Here is a 19,922-nt window from a genome sequence, read left to right as displayed (position 1 = left end):
CACACACACACACACACACACACACACACACACACACACACACACACACACACACACACACTTATTTAGATTTATTTTCTAATCACTCTGCGGGATTTCTCTGGTGGATTCTTTAGTGTCTCTGTCAATATTTAATTTTCTCTTTTCTTCTTCAGACGGATTTTAACGGCCCCACCTGTCAGACAACCAGAAGAAGAAGTTATGACAGCAGCTCTTATTTCTCCGAGACTCCAAATGGTAAGAAATGATTTTAATACGTGTTTAAAATAATAAACCACGCAGTAAAGTGACGGCAGTTAGCGGGGAAAGACAAATAGAAGACGCAATAAAAGCAGCAGGCCAATAAAACAGTTGATGCTGTGCTTTCTTTGAACTGATTCTTTATTTAATTGTTTAAAACGTAAAAGTTCAATGTTAATGGTAATTTTAATGTTAGGAGCAACGTATAAAAGTAAGATTATAAACCATACGCTGAATTAAAAGCTCATTTTTAATTTCAGCTGATGTAAAAAGACAGCGTTTCTTCGGTTTTTTGTTTTTTTTTTAGATCTTTTCGACAGTAAATGATTAATATATAATACAGAAGCTGAAATATTCTGAGTTAAATTAAGCTCTGTAAAGCAGCCTAAATACAAAACAAGCATGAAAACAATTAAACTAGATCTGTGATTAATGCTAACAACTAATTCGAAATAATTTGAAAATAAAGTTATTATTATTATTATTATTATTATTATTATTATTATTATTATTAATATTATTGGTTTGGGGTTTGTTTTTGATGATGATGATGATGATTTGATTATGTTTTTTGTGTTTCCATAACAACAGTTTTGTCACCTTTGTGACAATGATAGAATTTTTTTTTTTAAACTCATCCATAGTAACGATTTTTTTTTATTTACTATGATGTCTTCTTTTTTTGTGCAGGCGGTCTGAAAAGCGAACGCAGTTCAGTGGTGTCCAGTCTGGACTGCCTGTCCAGCATTGTGGAGCGGATCTCCACCGATAACAGCAGCCTGCTGCCGCCTGCTGACGGCCCAGGATCCCCACCGACGACAACTGTGCCGGTGGGTGAAGCAGGCACTGCCCCGGCGACCACTCAGGTCTCGTCTCCGACTGCCAGTCAGGACCCCAGCCTGATTTACCAAGTCCTATAGACCCTCACACATAGATATTCAACTCGGACATTACAATAAATTTAAAAAATCCCCAAATCTTGTCAAGTTATCCAGCCATAAGAACACACACACACACACACTCACTGAAAATGATTATTTACACCAGCTGAACTGAGAAACCACCACTATGGTTGATCAGCTGCTTCTTATCTATTTATTCTCTTTAGATCAATGTATGGAAGCTCATTCCTGCCAGAAAAAAAGATCAGCAGTAAAAATCATTTTAAGTGTTTTCAATTGAGTTGCCAAGAAAAAAATCCCGTGGCTGTGAGGTCTAATTAAAAGTACACATACCTAAGATTTATTTTCAGTTGTTAGATATATGTTTAACAAAGGAATGATAAAATCTAGAATTACTGATTTCAAACCTATATGTAAAGAAAGATTTTTTTAAGCGTCCAAACTAAACATCTCAATGTTTCATGATCAGATGCGGTTTGTTGATTCTACACGGAGACGCTAATAAAAGGAGGAGCCTGAAAAAAAAGATTTTAAAAAGTCATAGTCAGGAGCTGAAGTCTTAATTTTGACCTTGTATGTCATACAAATGGAAAAAATTGCTTTTATCATTCCAAAGTTACCTACATTAGTTAATTTTCCAAGCAGGAATGAGCTTCCACAGCCACCCCAGATTCCTTTTCCTGTTTCTGAAATAAGTCGAGATCAGACCACTTAATTCTATAGTTACGTTTTAAATAGAAACCAGTTCGGTTCTTGCTGTATTTTTATTTAATTTTAAGTTATGAAAAATATTTTAAGCCTCAGCTTAGTCTTTCAGATGGATCCCCCACCTTCCCCACTCCAGCCTTCTGTGTATAGTCTAGCTGATGAAGGACGGAGGCCAAAAACCACCCATTAACATTCCTCCACTTTCGTCTATCTGAAGTCCGAAAGGCCCCAGCTGTTCGATTCCCTCAGGAGGAAAAAGGAACTACAGTAACTGTTTGACATTTTAGAAGGAACTTGATGTAAAAGCACAAATTTCTGCAGTAAAAGCTTAACAGAATCCGGCCTGCGGGTACAGAAGTATTGTAGTGACTTTTTTTCCTCCCGTCAGTTTTGAAGTAGGTTCAGACCTCCTTCCTGTCCAAAACGGATTTTTAATTTCTTTCATTTGTCATTTCACTCACTGCAGCGGAGGACCACTTTTCTGTTTCTGTAAATATTCTGTAAATAAGAGCTGATTTGTTCCGACTGAAAGTATTAATTATGTATTTAATGTTTCTGTCTGTACGTGCTTTTGTTTGTTGTGAAAAATGTTAAACTTTATATTTATACATCTGAAAATGAGTGACAGTCTAAAGACAAATAAATGCTTATTTATACAAAATATATACATATGACTCTGACTTATGATGTCTTGTTTTTTTTTTAATGTCCAGAATTTATTTATAATTTTTTTTAATTTTTTGTGGGAAAATTTTCAAGAAAATGTTTTCATTGCCTTGATATTTAAAATAATTGAACGCATAAATTTCAAAGCAACTGGTGGTTTTTGTCCATAAAACTACTCGTCTAAGATTACCACAAAGTAAAAGATCTCTCAGCAAAATTAGCAACATTTTAGGCACTATTGCTCCTATCAAGTCAGTGAGCTGGGATTTTTTATTCTAAACATGAACTACAGTTACAGCAACAGACATGGACGACTGGTTCCCCACACAACAACTCAATGTCCACTATGTGAAGCAGCCAAACACATGCCTGCTCCTCTCGTTAACTGAGATAAACTGCTGGCATATTTGTTTTACATCTATACTGTCCAGTCTCTGGTGGACATGGCAACACGTTATTCACGGTTACATACAATTTTAGACTGATGTGGGCCAAAGCCTCGCACATACTTGCACATACTTTTCAAAAGGGCTGGGGGGGGAGTGGTATACGTACAAAAAACTTCAATTTTACAATGTTTATTTATGGGATAAAAAAGTTAATTGTCACCGTTATTATTGTCCGGCCGGAAACAAGCTGGGGATGTCCAAATTCAGAGGCTGCGTCCACCTGAGGACCCGGTGTTGTGCCAAAAAGTGATTGTCTGCCAAAAGCTGATTGCCTGTATTTAAACTGCTATAAATAACTTGTTGGTCTATAATATGTGAAACATATGTCAAGTGTATCCCAAATGTATCAAGTCATCCTGAGCAACAAACAACATTCCTGTAACAAGGTAGAAGCCGCAATCACTTTTTGGCAGTGACTTTTATGTATCCTTTATTTATGCAGTTAAAAAAAAAATATTGTTGGCTTTAAAAATGTTTCTTTCAAGAGTAATCTGGCCAAGAGGACAGCTGAAATTGCAACAAATGCAAAAATAGTTCTGTAAATATATTTTAAGTGGACAAACGGGAGCTGATTGATTATAATGTAAGTACAATAACACAGTTACAAAGATACTTGACAAACAGGTAAATTTTTAATTTGATATATAACCCCTTTGTAATACCTGTTCACCAAAGTCTATTTAGCAACATACATAACGATATTACACATAAAAAACACACGGAAACATTGGAAATCAGTTTTTGGCACAACACCGGCTCAGATATTTGAAGTTTACTCAGCTACTTTCTCCCTGGAAAATATGTTAAAAGTTTATTTTACGACCCAGAAAGTGTAATAAGAGCAATATTAAAACTAAGTAGATGCAGTAGTAGCCATTGTTGGAAACTGGAATTGGCTTGGCCGATATGGGATATGGTTTTTCAATTTTGTTGTCCGGGTGGAAAATCGGGAGAAATTCGGTAGAATGGTGGCTCCTGAAATTCGTGATTCTCCCGGAAAAATCGGGAGGGCTGGCATGGCCTGTAACGTTATTATGACGGACACATTTTATGAGTGAACTTGACTTTAGGTGACTTACAGGTTTCTTTGAAAAATACTTTCTTATATCCAGGGTCTTCCTTTTTGCTGCCGTCCTCCTCTCCTCCTTGCAGGTCCAGGCAGCGCAGGCTTGCTGCTGCTAAAACTAAACAGAGCTCCCTGAAAGGCTCAGCCAATCACATTGGATATGTTTGTCAAATGAGGAAGGACTCCAGCAGAGAACGTAATTTAACTCTTTCTGCACCGCAAGGTGAATGAGACGTTGACAGATCGGTTTTTATCTTTGTATCGGGTAAGTACTTTAGTTAAGAGTGATGGTGACTGTCACAATAACTCTGTTAACAATTATAATATTCAAGTTATTTTAAATCCCTGAATGACTAATGAAGGTTTGAGCTTTAAAACGCTTCTGAACAAACACAAACATTGTCCGATCCTGTTCCTGTGACCTTGACTTACATGCTGAGGCTCTGCTCCGTGGTACACAGACCAACAGCGCCATCATGTGATTCTACGGAAGAACTGCAGCAATTGGCACCTCTAGGTTTTGGTTTGTTTAGTCCTTTGCACTGCTGCCAACATCAGCACACGTGCATTGTGTCATCACTGGTCTTTGTGACTCCTCATACTTGTTTGTGTTTTTCCTTTTTGGTGAATAAAATAAGGTTTAGCAATTTAGCTTGTCTTGTCTCCCGCCATTGTCACTGGCTGTGTGGCAGCTTGTGACAAAATAACAGTGAAAGTGATCTTTTTCTTTTTTCCACAAATAAATAATTTTTTCCTAATTTTTTCTGTTCAGGAATGCAGGTAAATATCAGTAATATGAATAAATGTAATGTGCTTTCTAAACTTTTTTCAGCTTTTCTTCTAAAACTAATAAAAATGAATAGATAATAATAATGATATTTAAATATAATTTTTAGTAAAGTTACAGTAAGTTTTGTCAGGTTATTTAGTAGGAAAAAAAAAGAATATTTTACTCCTAAATATATATTGATTAGTGTGTAATTATGTCTTTCACCAAACTGATGCATTCTCATAAACAGCAGCTGGCACCTGTTTGTGAAAGCTGCCATGTTGCCATGTCAGTGGCCGAGCAGGACATCGCCTTTCCATCTTATCATGCTCTATGTATCTGACTAGATTTCAGACACATATGTAGAAAACCAAAGGCAGAGGAGACAAGAACCTGTGGGGATTTTGAATCCTGGAGTCAAATATTATTTTATAGCTGCACCTTCAGCCTCGTGATATGAAGCATCATATCCGTGTTTCATTGTCATCAAAGAAGCGGAAAAGCAAAGGAAAGAGACAGTGTGACAGGCCTCCGAATAAGATGTTATCCTCTTCTGTCTTACCTCAAGCCTCATCTCCTGAACTGATGTCCGGGCTGCAGCTAACAGCGGCTAACAGAGGTTAAACAGCAGCGGTTACCGACAGAAAAGTAGAGGAAATCCTCAACAACTCCCCTCAGCAGCACTGTCATTGGACAGAAGTGAGCTTCACTGACTCATTGACTCATATCAGACTCATGTCACAATATTTACAGCCTCCTCCAGAGTAGCTGGACAGATTGACTGTGGTAAATAACGGAATGTTCCTTGCATTAAATTCAACATTTAATGTGCTTTCATAAGCTCCTATCTTAGATTAAAAATAAGATTTTTTTTATATAAGTAGTATTATATATAAACTAGTTTCCCTCCCTCAGTTAAAAATGATAATGTGCATACTGATCACTTGCAAAACCTAAAATATTTGGAGACTGATAAAAGCAGGGCCTCTGTTTCCTGCCGGGTCATTTAACAGTGTTAAAGAAACGACTTTAAAATTACACATCTAAAAATACTGAACTTTATTGATTTACTAAAGAACAACAGATCTACAGACATGGCTTGAAGTGTCACACTTTATTTACAAAAATACTGAGAACCAAACAGTCGAGGGTGAGGAAGCGTGACGGCAACAAAGTTTAATGGTTTTTATTCCTACTGAAGAGCAGCTAAAGGCTCCTGGTTGCATGTTTCATAGTGTGGTTGGTTGGCTGCAGGGTAAACCTCAGCATTACAGGCTTCTTCTGAGCTAAGACCTTTGCCACAGCGTGCATTGCTTCATCAGGCATGTGTCCGAGATTATCCTGGTTTGGTTTCTGGGCACGGGCGGGCCGAGTTGATCTACTTTCTGCGGCGGGCGGCTCCCTTCTTGCTGCTGTAATGCGAAACGCAAAGAAATTGGACATATTTCAGAACTTTGAGCTGTTCTCACATTGTGCGATGTCGTCGATGCTGATTTGCAAATTTATACTCAAACTCAAACTTCAGAGAACAGCAGTGAACAGCTCAAAGACTCCTTGGTAGAAGTCAAGCACGAGGAGAGTGCAAAAACATGTTTTGCATCATCACATATGAAGCTGAGAGCATTTCACTAGCTGCAAGCATGTTTGTCCAAAATCTCTTGAGGAAACTGGCTGCTTAAAATAAAAATCTCTTCTCAGTTAAAGAAACGGATGGGTGTGTTTTTATCCAACCGTACAGATTTAGATTTTTGTTAAAATTTTGTGCAGCAATCATTCAAAAAAGTAACTGAAAATATTAAAATTATCTTTTTGAGATATGAAAAATATCTTAATTCAGAAAAAAACATGAAAATCCTCATAAATTGTTTAGGGTGTGTTTAGTGTATGTTTTGAGTGGGATTTTGGAAGCAGAAAACACAACCCAGGAAATTCAGCTCGCATGCACAACTCATGCTGTACTTACCTGCATGGGCTTAATTAATCCAAAGGCACTACCTCAAATCCATCCCCTTTATTTTCGATCGTGTATGCACCGTTACAGTCGTGTTTGCTCTAATTAAGACCTGTGAGTCTGTGAGAAGCTCAGGCTTTAGACTGCTCGAAACGTCCAGACAGTTTTTTTTCTATACTTAATAAAGAGCATATTTCCCAAATATGGTCAACGCAGGCACGCAGCTCAGTCTGTAAGCACCAAAGCTCCGCCCACCTGATGCCAGAAAGAAAGCGAATGCAACTGACATATCGTGAAAGGTTTCATGTGTCACGTTTGATGTCTTAGGGTGAGTACTTAATGTTCAGGGTAGAAGCGTGATGATGCAGCTGCACCCTTCTATGAAACACCTCTGCATTAAGTACTTGTGCTCGTTAGTCTGGCTGACCAACAGAGTCCAAACAACATGACAGCTGAGATGTTTTTGGCCTGTGTCTGGACCGGGATTGGAACTGAACCATCTGTGGCAGTGTTACTGAGGTGTTCTTGTGTTTACTGTATGATTATTACTGTTTGAGGGATAAAACTAGTAGTCTTCTATCTCAAATTCATCATAAGATGCATGCTTGATTTTCTAAGACCTTTTCATGTCATTTTATAATGTTAATGATAAATTAAATGGTTAGGGTCAAGGCTAGGGTGTTATCACTGAAGGGTCTAAATCAGGGGTAGGAAACTCAAGGCCTCGAGTGCCAGTGTCCTGGAGGTTTTAGATGTGTCCATGATCCACCACAGCTGATTTAAAGGGCTAAATGACTCCTCAGCATTTCTTGAGGTTCTCCAGAGGTCTGGTAATGAACTAATCATTTGATTCAGGTGTGTTAACCCAGGGTGGGATCTAAAACCTGCAGGACACCGGCACTCGAGGCCTGGAGTTGCCTACCCCTGGTCTAAATTGACACGGAAAACAAATAATGCACTGTGATAACTCAGCTGTTATTCCTGCACACACAATAAAAGGCTGCTCTCTTAGACACTAACATTTCCCTGCAGAGTGTCTAGTGTTTCATAGCTTGATGTACTCTGTCCCTATTAGTTTTCAGCCTTAAACCGACATGAACTGTCTCAGTGTGATGACAGTTATGTCTTTCCGAGGGGAGAGTTATCACATTATCACGTTATCATGTGGAATTAAATTAAGTTATACTTTGGGGGGGATTATTGGGTGCTGGCGAAGTCAGCAATGACAATACTCACTGCTTCTGCAACTCATCAATGCGAATCCTGTACGTGAGAACCTGGAAATGACACAGCAGCAGCTTTAACTTGCAGCAGGATACCTTTACCTCGGAGAACGACTCCTTCAGCTGAACGGGCTCAGTGGGCTGGAAGCTGCGGGCCAAAGCATCATGGGAAACCAAGGCAGCGCCGTGCATAAGAATCTTTTTGTTACCCAGAGTTTCTTCTGTCCTGTGATGTCACCAAATTAAGCACGTCTGCTGTGGTTTCCCACAAAGGCGCACAAACATTTAATTCCCCTTTAGCTCAGCTGTGAAACCTCACCAAACCCTGACTTACCTTTATGCTCGCTCAAACACATAGCTGAGGCTGTGTGATGTAAAACTGAGCATCACAGTCACTCAGCACCACCTTTACAGACACTTCAGATTATTCATTTGCTTGCAAACGGAGAGTTTGAGTCCAAAACTGGCACCGTGTTCATCCAGTTTCTCTTTGTTTCACCAACGTACAAGCAACTGTGGCTTACGACAAATATTGGAGTTTTACTAATTTAAAAGTGCGGTTGCAGTTCTCTGCAATGCATCCATTTAACATTAAATGCATGACATTAGATGTATATTTTACTATAATGCACAAATACTTCTACACGATCTGGAGTTGAACAACCAAACTTGGTATAGAGGCGCTTCTTGGGCCTATAAAGACTCTTGCCAAGCGTCTAAACGACATCTACCACCCCTACCTTTTCTTTATTTTTCTCAGTAAAATATCTTATTTTTCTTTGCAGTTGTCACCTGCAAAACAGGTCAAACAGTACAGTAGCATAGTCATGTAGTAGTTATAATAATATAAACAGAGAGCTCTTGTGCTAATATAGAGGCTATAAATAGATTTATATATAGATATTATATACAGGTAAGCCCATTTTTTAAAGTATATGCAGGCAGGACCTCTGTTCACATTTAAACTCACTGAATATAAAATCAGTTCCAGTCATTTTAAGACTGGTTCTCTGAGATCCTTGTTTTAAAAAAACAATCCTGGCAAAAAGTTAAAACCCCACTCTTATTCATAAGAGGTTCCTGGAATCCCATGAGCACGTGTCACCTTTTGGAAACAAACTCCTCCGTCCTCTTTTGTCTTTCTCGCTTTTTAATCAGGTGGTGTGTTGTTTCCTATGTCAGCCAGCGGGGGCGCTCTGCTCTGACTTTCCTCGTGCTAACATGCAGGGAGCCGGCATGACTGCTGCTCAGCTGCACTACTTACAATTTACTGAGCTCCTCGATTCTCTTACGCAGGGTAGTAACCTGGAGGAAATCAAGAGTATATCGAGGGTTCAAATCCCGAGGTGACCTTGGGATGCCAACCTCATCAACCAAAACCAAACTACAACAAACCTGGCACGTCTGAAGCACCGAGTCATTTGTGCTCTTAACTTTAGACTATTTATGACTATTTATCTATATTATTAAATGGTCAAATTTAATTTAATCAAGATAATTTGAGGTAAAGTAAAAGTCTGTAAATAAATATAATGTTTAACAACAATCAAGCAGATAAAAGTTCAACAAAAGCAAATTTGTCTCCTCTGTAGCTGAATGTTTATTATATACTAATTATTAATTTGCATGTAACCAATGATTAATTATTGTATGTAAAAAATTAATAATTCATTATATACAATAATTGATAATATAATTTGTTGCATAAATGATTACTTACATATATGATTTCTTAAGTCATAAAAAATATTAGGTGTCCCACAAATCTTTGGATTTAGTGAACTATAAAAAAATCAAGAGAATCAAGTAAATAAGAACAAACTAGTAGTGAAAGAAATCTCACCTTCTGGTTTTTATGAAATTGTAATGAAATATTTTCAATGTAAAATGTCCTAAAAACCTTAAATTTTTTAAAAACATAATCATATTTTAGCATTCAGTTCAAAACATGTTTAGATTAATGTCAGGATAAACTCATCAACTAATTATGGGAATAAACCAAAAAAATGTGATAAAATATATGGAAAGAGAACTTTTTGTCTCATATAAAAGGGAAAACCCAGAAAATGAAATAACACATTTTAAACTGAAATCAAAGAAAAGCAGGAAAATAGTTTTATGGTATTTAAATAAGTATTAAATAATTCAAATGAAAGAAATGTAAAATATTATGCTTTTCTCATCCCACTGACCTCTCTCAAACCCGTCTTATTGTTCTTGTCTAAATGCATGAAATTGGCTGAGAAGTTCTCAGTCAGAGACGCCATCGTGGGCGCTCACGAGGACGCCGTCTCACCTCGTACTTCTGCCTCTTCAGTCTCTCCGTGTGGTCGAACTTCTCAGACTCCAGCTGGGTCATCCAGTCATGCAGCTCTTTGATCTTTTCCCTGCAGCAAACACAAAAACACAAATAAACCAAGCAGTTCTTCTGACAGGTGGATTTTGCTTCTGGCACATTCAGTTCCTTGTCTTTACTTTGTTGAGGTTTTTCACCATTTTCTAGGACATTTCTAAGACGTTCAAACTATTTTACACAGGCGTAAAAGTCTAAGGTTATAGTTTTAGTTTCACAGCCGAGTCGTACTTCAGCTTATCCTCGTTCAGATGGTCGATGTTCAGCTGCTTGCGCCTGGCGGCCAGGATCTTCTTCTTCTTCTCCCTCTCAGTCTCTTTCTTTCCTCCTCTCTTCTGGTCAGCCTGTTTGGACAGATGCAGGTCAACAGCTGATCCCATAGACACGTGTGTGTCTGTGTGCATGTATACTGACTCTCTGCAGGTGACTGCTGTACTGGGAGCCCATGCTGGACAGAGCCGACTTCTTCTTGGCATCATCATCTGCCTTCTTCTTGGCATCAGCCTCCTCTCTGATCCGCCTCTCCTCCTGATTTGACAAAAAATACCTCAGAGTGAGACCTCTGCATCCACCACCCGCTCTCTGATCGTCCCTGGTAACCACCAATTTGAACAGAGTACTTACAACATCGGGTCCCAGGACTAACATTAGCTGCACTTATTCATCCTGAACCTGGAAAAACTGGCTTTAAATACTTTGCTGCCTACAAATGGAAGTCACAAGAAACTCCAACTACGTTCGCTCTTTTCAAGGGAACATTTTAAAAGGTTATGTTTATATATCTGCACCAAGACATTTTGTCTTTGCTCCATATATTCATATAGCAGTCACATTTTCATAGTTTGAAAATAACACACCTCACGTCTGGCCTGGCGCTCCTTTTCCTTCTCAGCGCGGACCCTCTGCTGCTCGGCCCTCTCGGCACGACGCTTCTCCTGTGGGACAGGAGCAAACGTTGGGTTAGAAAACAAAGATAACTCACACACCACACAGTGAGTGTCCTTGTTTTTGCTTTGTATCTCTACTAAGATAATTGAAAGATTTTTTTAATTACAAAAATGTAAAAATTAAAAATATAGTGTTTTATTGTTCCCATGATATTTTTTAGTGTTTTTATTGTTGATGTTTTGTCTTTTCTCCCTTTGATTTGTGTCATTATCAGCTTGTCTGTGAGCCTAATTTTATTTAATAAAATGAATCACATTGAGAAGACATGCAGAGCCAGCAGAGCTCAGCCTTTAGAAGCCATTCCTTGGCCAGAAATGAGAGCCTGTCACCAACTGCAAAAGGCAGGAAGTATTTCCTGTGTGGATGAATTATTGTGGAAGGCTTTTTGCAATTTTCCAGTTCCATGGAAATATGAACAGATAAAACTACCCATTAGCTAAATACTTACAATCCTCTCCTTGAGGGCGATCAGCTCCTCCTCCTCCTTCTTCCTGTGCTCAAAGTGAGCATCGATCAGGGCCTGCAGCTCAATCAGATCCTTGTTCTGACGTTTCTTCTGGATGTCCTGTGGGGCGGATCAACAGAAGCAGTATTCAGCTGTGCAAAGAAACACCCGGAAATGAACAAAATCTCTTCTACACTGCAGGCGGACTTACATCAAAGTCCACTTTCTCACCGTCTGGGATTTTTGGGGCGGTGGGCCTGCAAGAGAGCGTGGGGGTTTTGAGTGTACTGGCACACTAATTGGAACCTTTCTTTGTCTTTTTTGCCCAAATAACTCCGATTTAAATGTCTTCAGGAATCATTTGAAGTCAGACTACATAAGAAGGAACTTACTTGAACTTTGGCTTCTCCTCTGCAGGTTAAGAAGTGAAGAGGGGATGAGTGAATTTCACCAGATTAGAAAGAAAACAGATTATTTCAGTGAACCCAAGCATTACTCAGTGTGGCTTTGGATCAAGGTGACAGATTAGACAGTTTAAAAGGATAGGCTATTCACTTTTTAAGTTAGGGTTAGAACAACAGTCAAATAAGAGCAAACATGTATTACAAACAGTTTAAACAGGTGTGCAGTTAAAGTAAACCTGAATTGTTAACGTTGGTCTTTGGTTTCACACTGATACAGAGAATATGTCTTTTTTTTGTTTTTGGCTTGACCCCAAGCAAAACATTTCCCTGTTTCCTTCATTTATCTGAACCCAGATTCTGGCGGCTTCATGCCATGCAGATGACAAGTGGCATAGCAAGAGTGTGGGGTTGCTGTGCAGTGAAGCACGTGTTAGCATTTCATATTCATTCACCCTTCCTTCTCCACTAGTGGTTCCAAATTTTTCACCTTCATATTTGGATGCCAATTAGGGCCAGCGCTCCTGGATTCACACAGACAGGTAAAATTTGGACAGACAGCAGGCGTTCCCTGAGTACAGATGTCAGACCTGGACACTGTAGTCCTTCCCAAAACCAGAATGACAGATTTAAGATTGAAGTTTTTAAATCTACATACCTTCCTCTTCAGTGGGGTCTGCATGCAGCAGGCATCCAAAACAAAAAGCAGAACAGAACAGCATTAGCGGGAAGCCTGGGAGCTGCAAACTGTACAGAGTCTAACTAAGGCACACAGCTGATCTACTCAAGCTTAGCATGTTTAAAAAAAATAAAGAAACTGGTTACCACAATCAACTGATTAAGAAAGCCAGCTGCTTATAAGGGCAAAGTTTTACCTTTACTTCGATAACTAAGATGGTAAAACAGTAGTTCAATTTGTACGGAATCACATTTATGTATAATATTTTTCATGTTAGCTTTAAATTACAAAAGAAAACAAACAAACTGTTTACTAAAGTTATAGAAGGGAATAAGCTGTCAAAAAATCCAAACTTATTCATATTTCTACTGAAGGGGTTGAGATAAATACATCCCTTAAATATTAATTGATCATTTACGATTGGCTGCACCAAGTCCTTGTTTTTATCGAGGTCTCAGCTACACCTTACCCTGCATTCACCCTTTTCACCATAGAGGCTGGACTGAGAAGATATAGGGATATGTACGTAGTTTTAAAACAAATTAGCATGTTTTATTTTTGGCATGTTTTGGCATCTTTTTTGCATGTTACATGATTGAGCAGAATACAAGATTAAGAGGAAGATGAAAAATGAGTCTATTTTTTAAAATCTTTTTTTCCTCCTATTAGCACTAAGGGTTGTCTTCCCACAGGGAGCAATCAGATGTAGCCTATCCTGCAGGTATGGTACCAATTTTATCCAATTTTTAAATCCTATCAAAGAGAGTAATTGGTTGCATGTTGTGCAGTAGTAAACACAGGGTTGAAATAAAAAAAAATCTATTTTCTATTTTTCTATTGGTTGTCTTAGATTTTTCAACTCTCAAATGATTTTGTGGTAATATTTTAGCATACAGTGAGCTAGGCTAGTGGAAAAGCCACCTAGCAAGAACTGTAAAATTATTTGTTACTAAAGAAGCAGATGCAAATTTAATGGTGTTTAGAAAGATAACTCCAAAAACATGTCCCAGCTTCTCAAAGATAACATTTTTAGAATGGAGAGCTAATGGAAAGTTAAAGTATTAGCACAACTCTATTAGCTATAGCTGAAGGAGTGAGCTTATTAGCATGTTTTCACTTTCTGACCTTAGTAGTTCAAACATAGCATTTTCAGCTTCTGCATGAACTCATGAACTCATTCTCTGAATTCATGTGGAGGTAAAAGAAAGGTAGTGTTAGCTTAACATTAGCAGACATGGAGAAGGTATAGACCAATCTCACAGCAAAATGTTCAGTGCTAAGTGTTCAGGATACAAACATGTTGTGTGTTTACAATACAGGGTGTATAACTGTGGACATTTTTTGTGGGAAAAGAAGTTGGGAAAAGGCTAAGTCTGTCTAAAATTAACCAAATGCTTTTAGTTTGCAAACATTGAAAGAGCATAGAAAAAAGTGCGGGTGTGAATGGGTGAAGAGGCAAGTTGTGTAAAGTGCTTTGAGTGCTCAGATAGAGCTATATAAGAAGCAGACCATTTACCTTTTACCATAACCAAAGGGTGATTGAACATAAACTAGAAATGACAGTAAAGTCAAATATAAATAAACTCAAGAGGTTGAATGTCATGTCAACTTTCACTGAAAGACTTTAGGGGCTTTTCAACAATCATGTCTTGTGGAGTTACATGTATACGAACATAATTACATGTTTAAAGCCTTTATTGTGACACTCATGGGGACCAGCATTGCTCCTGCTCATTTTGCAGTGAGACTGGGCTGCACATCAGGGTTAGTTATATCGAACTAACTGGCTGTAGCTGCCGGAGCGCATGTGACGCCTGGGAAAGGATCCAATACCCTCTTCCCCCCTTCATGCCACATACCTTCAGGCTCAGGCTCAGGTTCTGGTTCTGGTTCTGGTTCTGGTTCTACCACTGGTTCTGGTTCTGGCTCTGGCTGTGGTTCTGGCTCTGGCTCAGGGGCCACCTCAGGGGCCACCTCTACCTCCACTACTACCTCCTCTTCTACAGCTACACAACATGCAGCGAGTCAAAAGGGGAGAGGAAGGGCAGTGAGAGGGTTAATGGAAGCAGGAGAAATGGAAGAGGGGAGGAGGCGGTCAGTGGATGAAAGGAGGAGATGTGAGATATGAGATATGAGGAGGTTCGTGGTGAGGCAGTTCAAACGAACTGTCACCGGATGATGCTAAAGCAGGTGAGACAGCAAGCAGTTACAGGAAAGAAAAGGTCAGTCACTCATTGATGAAATGTGATCGATTCCTGGAAATACCTGCACTGCAATTGGATGCAGTCAAAGAGAAAAGAGAGATTCTAACCTGTCGCCAACCAACTTTGTTTACAACCTGTGTCTTCACTTATCTCAGGTTATGTTAGAGTTAACTAGCATGCCACAAAAACCTGTTCAGGGACGACTAACAAATTAGTATCAGTGACGTGAGACTTATCATCCGGAGTCTGGAGGTTGTGTCTTACCATCGTATTCTTCACGTCCGTCCGAGAAAGAGAGGAGCAGAAGAACATTATCAAAAGATCCCATATGTACCCATTTTTGACAGAATACAAAAGCAAAATGTGGGTACACTGGGGATCCATGCTAAGCATACACAAAACAGTCCTCATGAGCTGATTGGAGCAAAACTTCCAAGTTGTTTTCAAAGTGTGTTCAGCTCAGGAGGACTGCACATTTGCAGATTGTCATGCAGAGCTGCAGGACTCTCTGCCAACAGGACTGCGCCGCTTTATGCGATTTATGTTTCTAAAAGTTTATATTTTAATCTCACAAAGCATAAAAGGCACTGTCCTGTTGTCAGTGCTGGTGTGGTCATTTGCTTGAAGGAGAAAGAGCATTATTGCACAACTTGAATCTGGAGGAGTCAAGCCAAACCTGCAATTTGTCCAGTTCAAATAACTCTCTACAGGGGATGGAAAGTCAGTTAGACAAGATTCAGAAGTAATCCTGGGCCTTTAGCATGGAACTCCCGACTGTACCTGGACCTAATTTTAGGGGTGGATCATTTTTTTAGATATATAATCAGGAGTGGTGGTGCTACTTACCCTCGACCCCACTGCAAGACAGAACACAAAGGAATGCTTAGAATTGTTGCAGCTCATCAAAATCAAACATGAAAATTTGTGGTTTACAGTGAAAACGGCTATTTGACTAAATCATCTTAGCTCAGGATCTTCTTTATTAGTGTTGTCCAGTAATTTAAGATTCTAGCTCACAAAAAGGCCTTAAGTCAAACGTTTTTGGCCAATCTACTGCTAGGAGATTAAAATCTTAGAATTTGTGAATAAAAATGTGGGTTGACTTACACTTCCTCTGTGTCGGACATGATGACAGTGGACTTTGCAACCTGAAATCAGAAGAGAAAACAGAAACTTTAAGTGTGTATAAGAAGCGACTGCCCAGCCTGCATGTATTTATAACTCAGGATTAAGTTGCAGATGTCTTAAATATGTCTCAGTGGCTCCACCCAGACCATACCTCACCCTGCCTGCCTGCACAGTTTTCTCCAACACCTCCACAAAATAATAATATAGAAATCTTTGAGTAGAATTATTTAGAAATGATTGTCAATAAAATTTATCTTGCATGTTGCATTAAAGGGATTCCTAAGATCTGTCGCTTCCAAATCTTCTTCAGTTTATAATTAGACTGTCGACTGAAATTTGAGCCTCAGGGCTGAATTTGCTTCTCTCATGATAAGTGAGAAGGGAGCCAAACATAGATTTATGCAAATAGTCTTTTTTCCAGCTGCTCAGAGGATAGATGTTGGGCTGCTGTCGGGTGAAAAAAAGAAACCTTAAAGAAACTTAAATCTTTTCCATCACCATGTGTCAAAGAATAAAGGATGCTGCCACTCTACAGTCATCAACAGTATCCTGATCCTGCTGGAAAATCCCGGTTTGGATCTAAGATCTAATCAAAAGCCTGCAATGATAAACACACATGACCTGGATTTATGCATGATTTAATTTCCCAGCGATTAGATTTTGGATTAGTTGCCAATTGGCCTCACTAGCGTGAGACCACCATGAAGGCGTCCGACATCACAGCTATTTCCAAGAGACAGCTGCACAGGTCCCACAGATCCAGTTTCAGTGCACCCACTGTTAAAGATTGGGTTCCTTCTCCTGGACCACAACCCATCATTCCACCTTCATTTCCTTATCAGGCTCTCCTCTCACATGGTTCCTTCAATCATCCTTCTGAGGATCCCTATCACCTGGGGGCACTTTGCTCAAGAATTAAAATAAACCCAGGAAGGCCGCCTTGAAGGTCTAATTCCCAAATGTCATAAATTCCAAGCTCGGTGTAATGACAAAATTACGATTCCTTTACATCCACTCGTGAGCCCCTCGGCTCCTGTTCGAGATGATAAACTGTTTATCCTCAAGCTATGTGAGGTTCAGTTTGGGAACATGCCACGCCCTTTCACAGCTTCACCAAAATGTAACGTAAATAAGAGAAAACCTGCAATCCAGAAAAGCTCTGAGGTCAAATACCAAAAACAACAACGGGATTATTCGCCGCAGTTCTTGTGGTGTTATATAACTCGTTAGTGTCACCTTCTGTCTCCTGAAGTGGAAAGCTGCTTCAGAGGCTTTAAGCCAACTGTAAATCCCAAAGGCATGAACCCCCACTGGGTCACTGGACTCAAACCAAACAGCAACAGGAACAACAACAAAGTCCAGCTGCTTGTCTGGTGAGAACCCAGAGAACTTTCAAACGTCTGAAACATCAGCTGAGGATTTTAGATAGATTACAAACTTGCCAAAAAGTAATCCAAAGGCTGGGCTTCTTTTGGGTGCTCACAGATACAGAAAGGCTCTAAACACAAGTTGTTTACCAAGGTTTCAGGCACTCAGCACCGTCAAACACTGGACTTCATTATCAGGGTTCAAACACAGAAGAGGGAGGCCTTTTTTACTCCAAGATCCACTATTAATTGTTTCCTTCTCACCCCTGCCCTCAGCAGCAGCCTCTGCTACTCATGGCAGTGATTTTAGCACATGTGGACTCAACTGTCCTGAGGCTGGATGATGTTTGGGGGACATTAGGCCTAAACCTGAGCTTCCTCGCTACCATTCACACTCTCATTCACTCCCCTTACTTCCTTACCTCAGAAAAGCTGAAAGAAACGAGCTCCCGCTGGCCAAGACAGGCTGTAAGGTTCTGCAAACTTACCGCGCTGATTATGTCCTTCTGTTATAGTGATACTCGATCCGCTCGGCCTCCCTATTGGCCAAAGAATGAGCTCAGAGGCGAGGCCGTCCACCGTGGCAGAACATGGTCCACGCCTTTGCTGCCCCCACCTCCTTCCTCTGGCACTCAATAAGGAGATGGATGGGTCGAGTGCTAAGGAGGGAGGCTCAAGTTTGGAGAAGGGGACAGTCAAAATGACCCCAGGATGCTATTCTGGGGCTGCTGCATTAGGCAAGCAAATTTCATCTGAGAGCGAGAGATGTTGGACGTCAGGGAAGCGAGGCAGGTGGTGTTTCTGATCCTCCCACAGAAGTCTGGGACACATAAACATAATGTACAGCATACTTGTGCGAGCATGAGAAGCTGAGAGATTTGTCAGTTCAAGCTGTAAATCCAACATGTTGAACCACCTCTTGTTTTGAGGCTTTGATTCGCTGGTTTAAAAGAATCAATCTGACGGACAAATATAGTCCTGCTAAACAGTGGCTCTGATCCAGATTGTTTTTCTGACTGCAGTAGCCCAGAATGCAAAAGCAAATACTAGATGGAAATGTTTTGCCATCACTAGTGCATGGAAGCATAGTTAAATTTAATGATATAAATATTTAAATTACTACTTAATTAAATGCGACTTATGTGCTGAACTTGTGTGTCTCGCTTAGTTATGTAATTTATTCTGGGTCAGGGCTTCTGTGTTTCTGTGGGACCTTTGAGTTAAGCGACATTAAATTATAGATGAGTGAGAGCTGCATTCTTATATCCTCCAGAAATCATCTCCAGTCTGAACTGTGATGACTGTCTTTCCATTCAGCTGTGAAGTCTAAATAAGCTGCTGCAGGAACCCTTCAGTAAAGTCTCCACTAGTATATGGTCACACAGATACTGACAGAGCCTGCAATTTCCTCCAGGGGGTGCTACAGTAACAAAATTAAGGACACAGAGAGAAGTCTTGGTTACCTGCGTATGTGGGAGGTTCAAATCACGAAAACACAAACAGATGAAACTTCATCAAGGATTTTATCTTTGATTTTGTTGATGCAGAGTTACAATTTACCTGACCTCCCTGCTGGGTAGAAACAAATGTAATTAATGACAAATATGATTAAATGCTTTTTTATATTAGCTTTAAAAACACACAATTACAAAATCCTTGTAGGATAAAATGTACATATTGCATACACATCCCAACTTTATGATGCATGACTGTAAAACAAGTTGAAGATGTAAAAGGTATTTATGTTAAATTTAACTAAAGCTCTTAACAGAAGAAAACTAACCACCCTGGCTTCATGTTGGAAACATTTATGTACTGTTTTTAAGTGATCTCAGCTGAAGTCAAAAATCAGGGCTGGGCTGTAATTTCATGTAATACAAATTTGTAACACAAGATGGCGAAACAAGTCAATCTAACATTTATTGCCCAGGTAAGTCACTGAGAATTCATTCATTCTTCCTAAAACAGCAGCAGCACACATCAGGAAACATTTCAACACACCAGTGTGGTAAAACAGCGCCCCCGTTGGTGACATGTTTAGAGTTATATTTGTGGAGGGCAGTTAAATTAAATACCTTTAAGAAAATGGCAGCTTATTAGAGAAACATTATTGATGAGTGTAGAAACAGAGATATTGATCTATATATATATATAAACACCCTTCAGTGTTTATATATATATAAACACTGAATTTATATATATAAATTCAGTGTTTATATATATACACTGAATTTATGGAGATGGATGGGTCGAACAGGGGACCCAACCATCTGCGGGCGGTTTATCCTTCAAGCTCGAGTCCTCTACCAGAGGCCTGGGAGCTTGAGGGTCCTGCGCAGTATCTTAGCTGTTCCCAGGACTGCGCTCTTCTGGACAGAGATCTCCGATGTTGTTCCCGGGATCTGCTGGAGCCACTCGCCTAG

The 19,922-nt window shown here is 39.6% G+C and overlaps 2 protein-coding genes across 7 annotated transcripts in view; one reads left to right on the top strand and one right to left on the bottom strand.

Annotated features, from left to right (window-relative positions):
* The window catches only part of LOC102198109 (myoblast determination protein 1 homolog), a 3,458-nt gene extending 1,256 nt beyond the window's left edge, over window positions 1–2,202 (top strand). The window contains exons 2-3 of the mRNA XM_005748761.1: window positions 156–237; window positions 931–2,202. Coding sequence (XP_005748818.1) covers window positions 156–237; window positions 931–1,160 — 312 coding nt within the window. The 3' untranslated portion in view covers window positions 1,161–2,202. The remainder of the gene's footprint in view (window positions 1–155; window positions 238–930) is intronic.
* A 3,693-nt stretch (window positions 2,203–5,895) lies between these two features.
* On the bottom strand, window positions 5,896–18,088 carry LOC102197243 (troponin T, fast skeletal muscle isoforms-like). Of its 6 annotated transcripts, none has more exons than XM_013914840.1 (15): window positions 17,988–18,088; window positions 16,112–16,152; window positions 15,851–15,861; window positions 15,269–15,277; window positions 14,660–14,806; window positions 12,780–12,797; window positions 12,113–12,131; window positions 11,932–11,977; window positions 11,724–11,840; window positions 11,185–11,262; window positions 10,742–10,855; window positions 10,559–10,671; window positions 10,271–10,361; window positions 9,239–9,279; window positions 5,896–6,212 (listed from the first exon to the last, which is right to left on the bottom strand). In XM_013914840.1, the coding sequence occupies exons 2-15, from the start codon at window positions 16,129–16,131 to the stop codon at window positions 6,179–6,181; spliced, it is 858 nt and encodes a 285-aa protein (XP_013770294.1). In that variant the 5' UTR covers window positions 16,132–16,152; window positions 17,988–18,088; the 3' UTR covers window positions 5,896–6,178. The 6 variants fall into 6 exon arrangements, with proteins under 6 accessions (XP_013770294.1, XP_005748814.1, XP_005748815.1 ...); XM_005748757.1 differs by lacking the exon at window positions 17,988–18,088 and adding an exon at window positions 17,922–17,978; XM_005748758.1 differs by lacking the exons at window positions 12,780–12,797; window positions 17,988–18,088 and adding an exon at window positions 17,922–17,978.
* Between the last annotated feature and the right edge of the window lie 1,834 nt (window positions 18,089–19,922).

This window comes from Pundamilia nyererei, unplaced genomic scaffold (genome assembly GCF_000239375.1).
Source record: "Pundamilia nyererei isolate P.nyererei 1_Seehausen unplaced genomic scaffold, PunNye1.0 scaffold00229, whole genome shotgun sequence".
In the NCBI taxonomy this organism is placed as follows: Eukaryota; Metazoa; Chordata; class Actinopteri; order Cichliformes; family Cichlidae; genus Pundamilia; species Pundamilia nyererei.
The sequence above is the reverse complement of the archived record's forward strand: the minus strand, read 5'-3'. Positions and strand labels throughout refer to the sequence as shown.

Coding starts and splice junctions, on each gene's coding strand:
- LOC102197243 (XM_013914840.1), bottom strand. CDS start 16,131: ATGTCCGACACAGAGGAAGT. Junction 11,263..11,723: donor TCGCCCTCAAGGAGAGGATT/GTAAGTATTTAG, acceptor CCTGTCCCACAG/GAGAAGCGTCGTGCCGAGAG. Junction 10,856..11,184: donor AGCGCCAGGCCAGACGTGAG/GTGTGTTATTTT, acceptor TTGTCAAATCAG/GAGGAGAGGCGGATCAGAGA.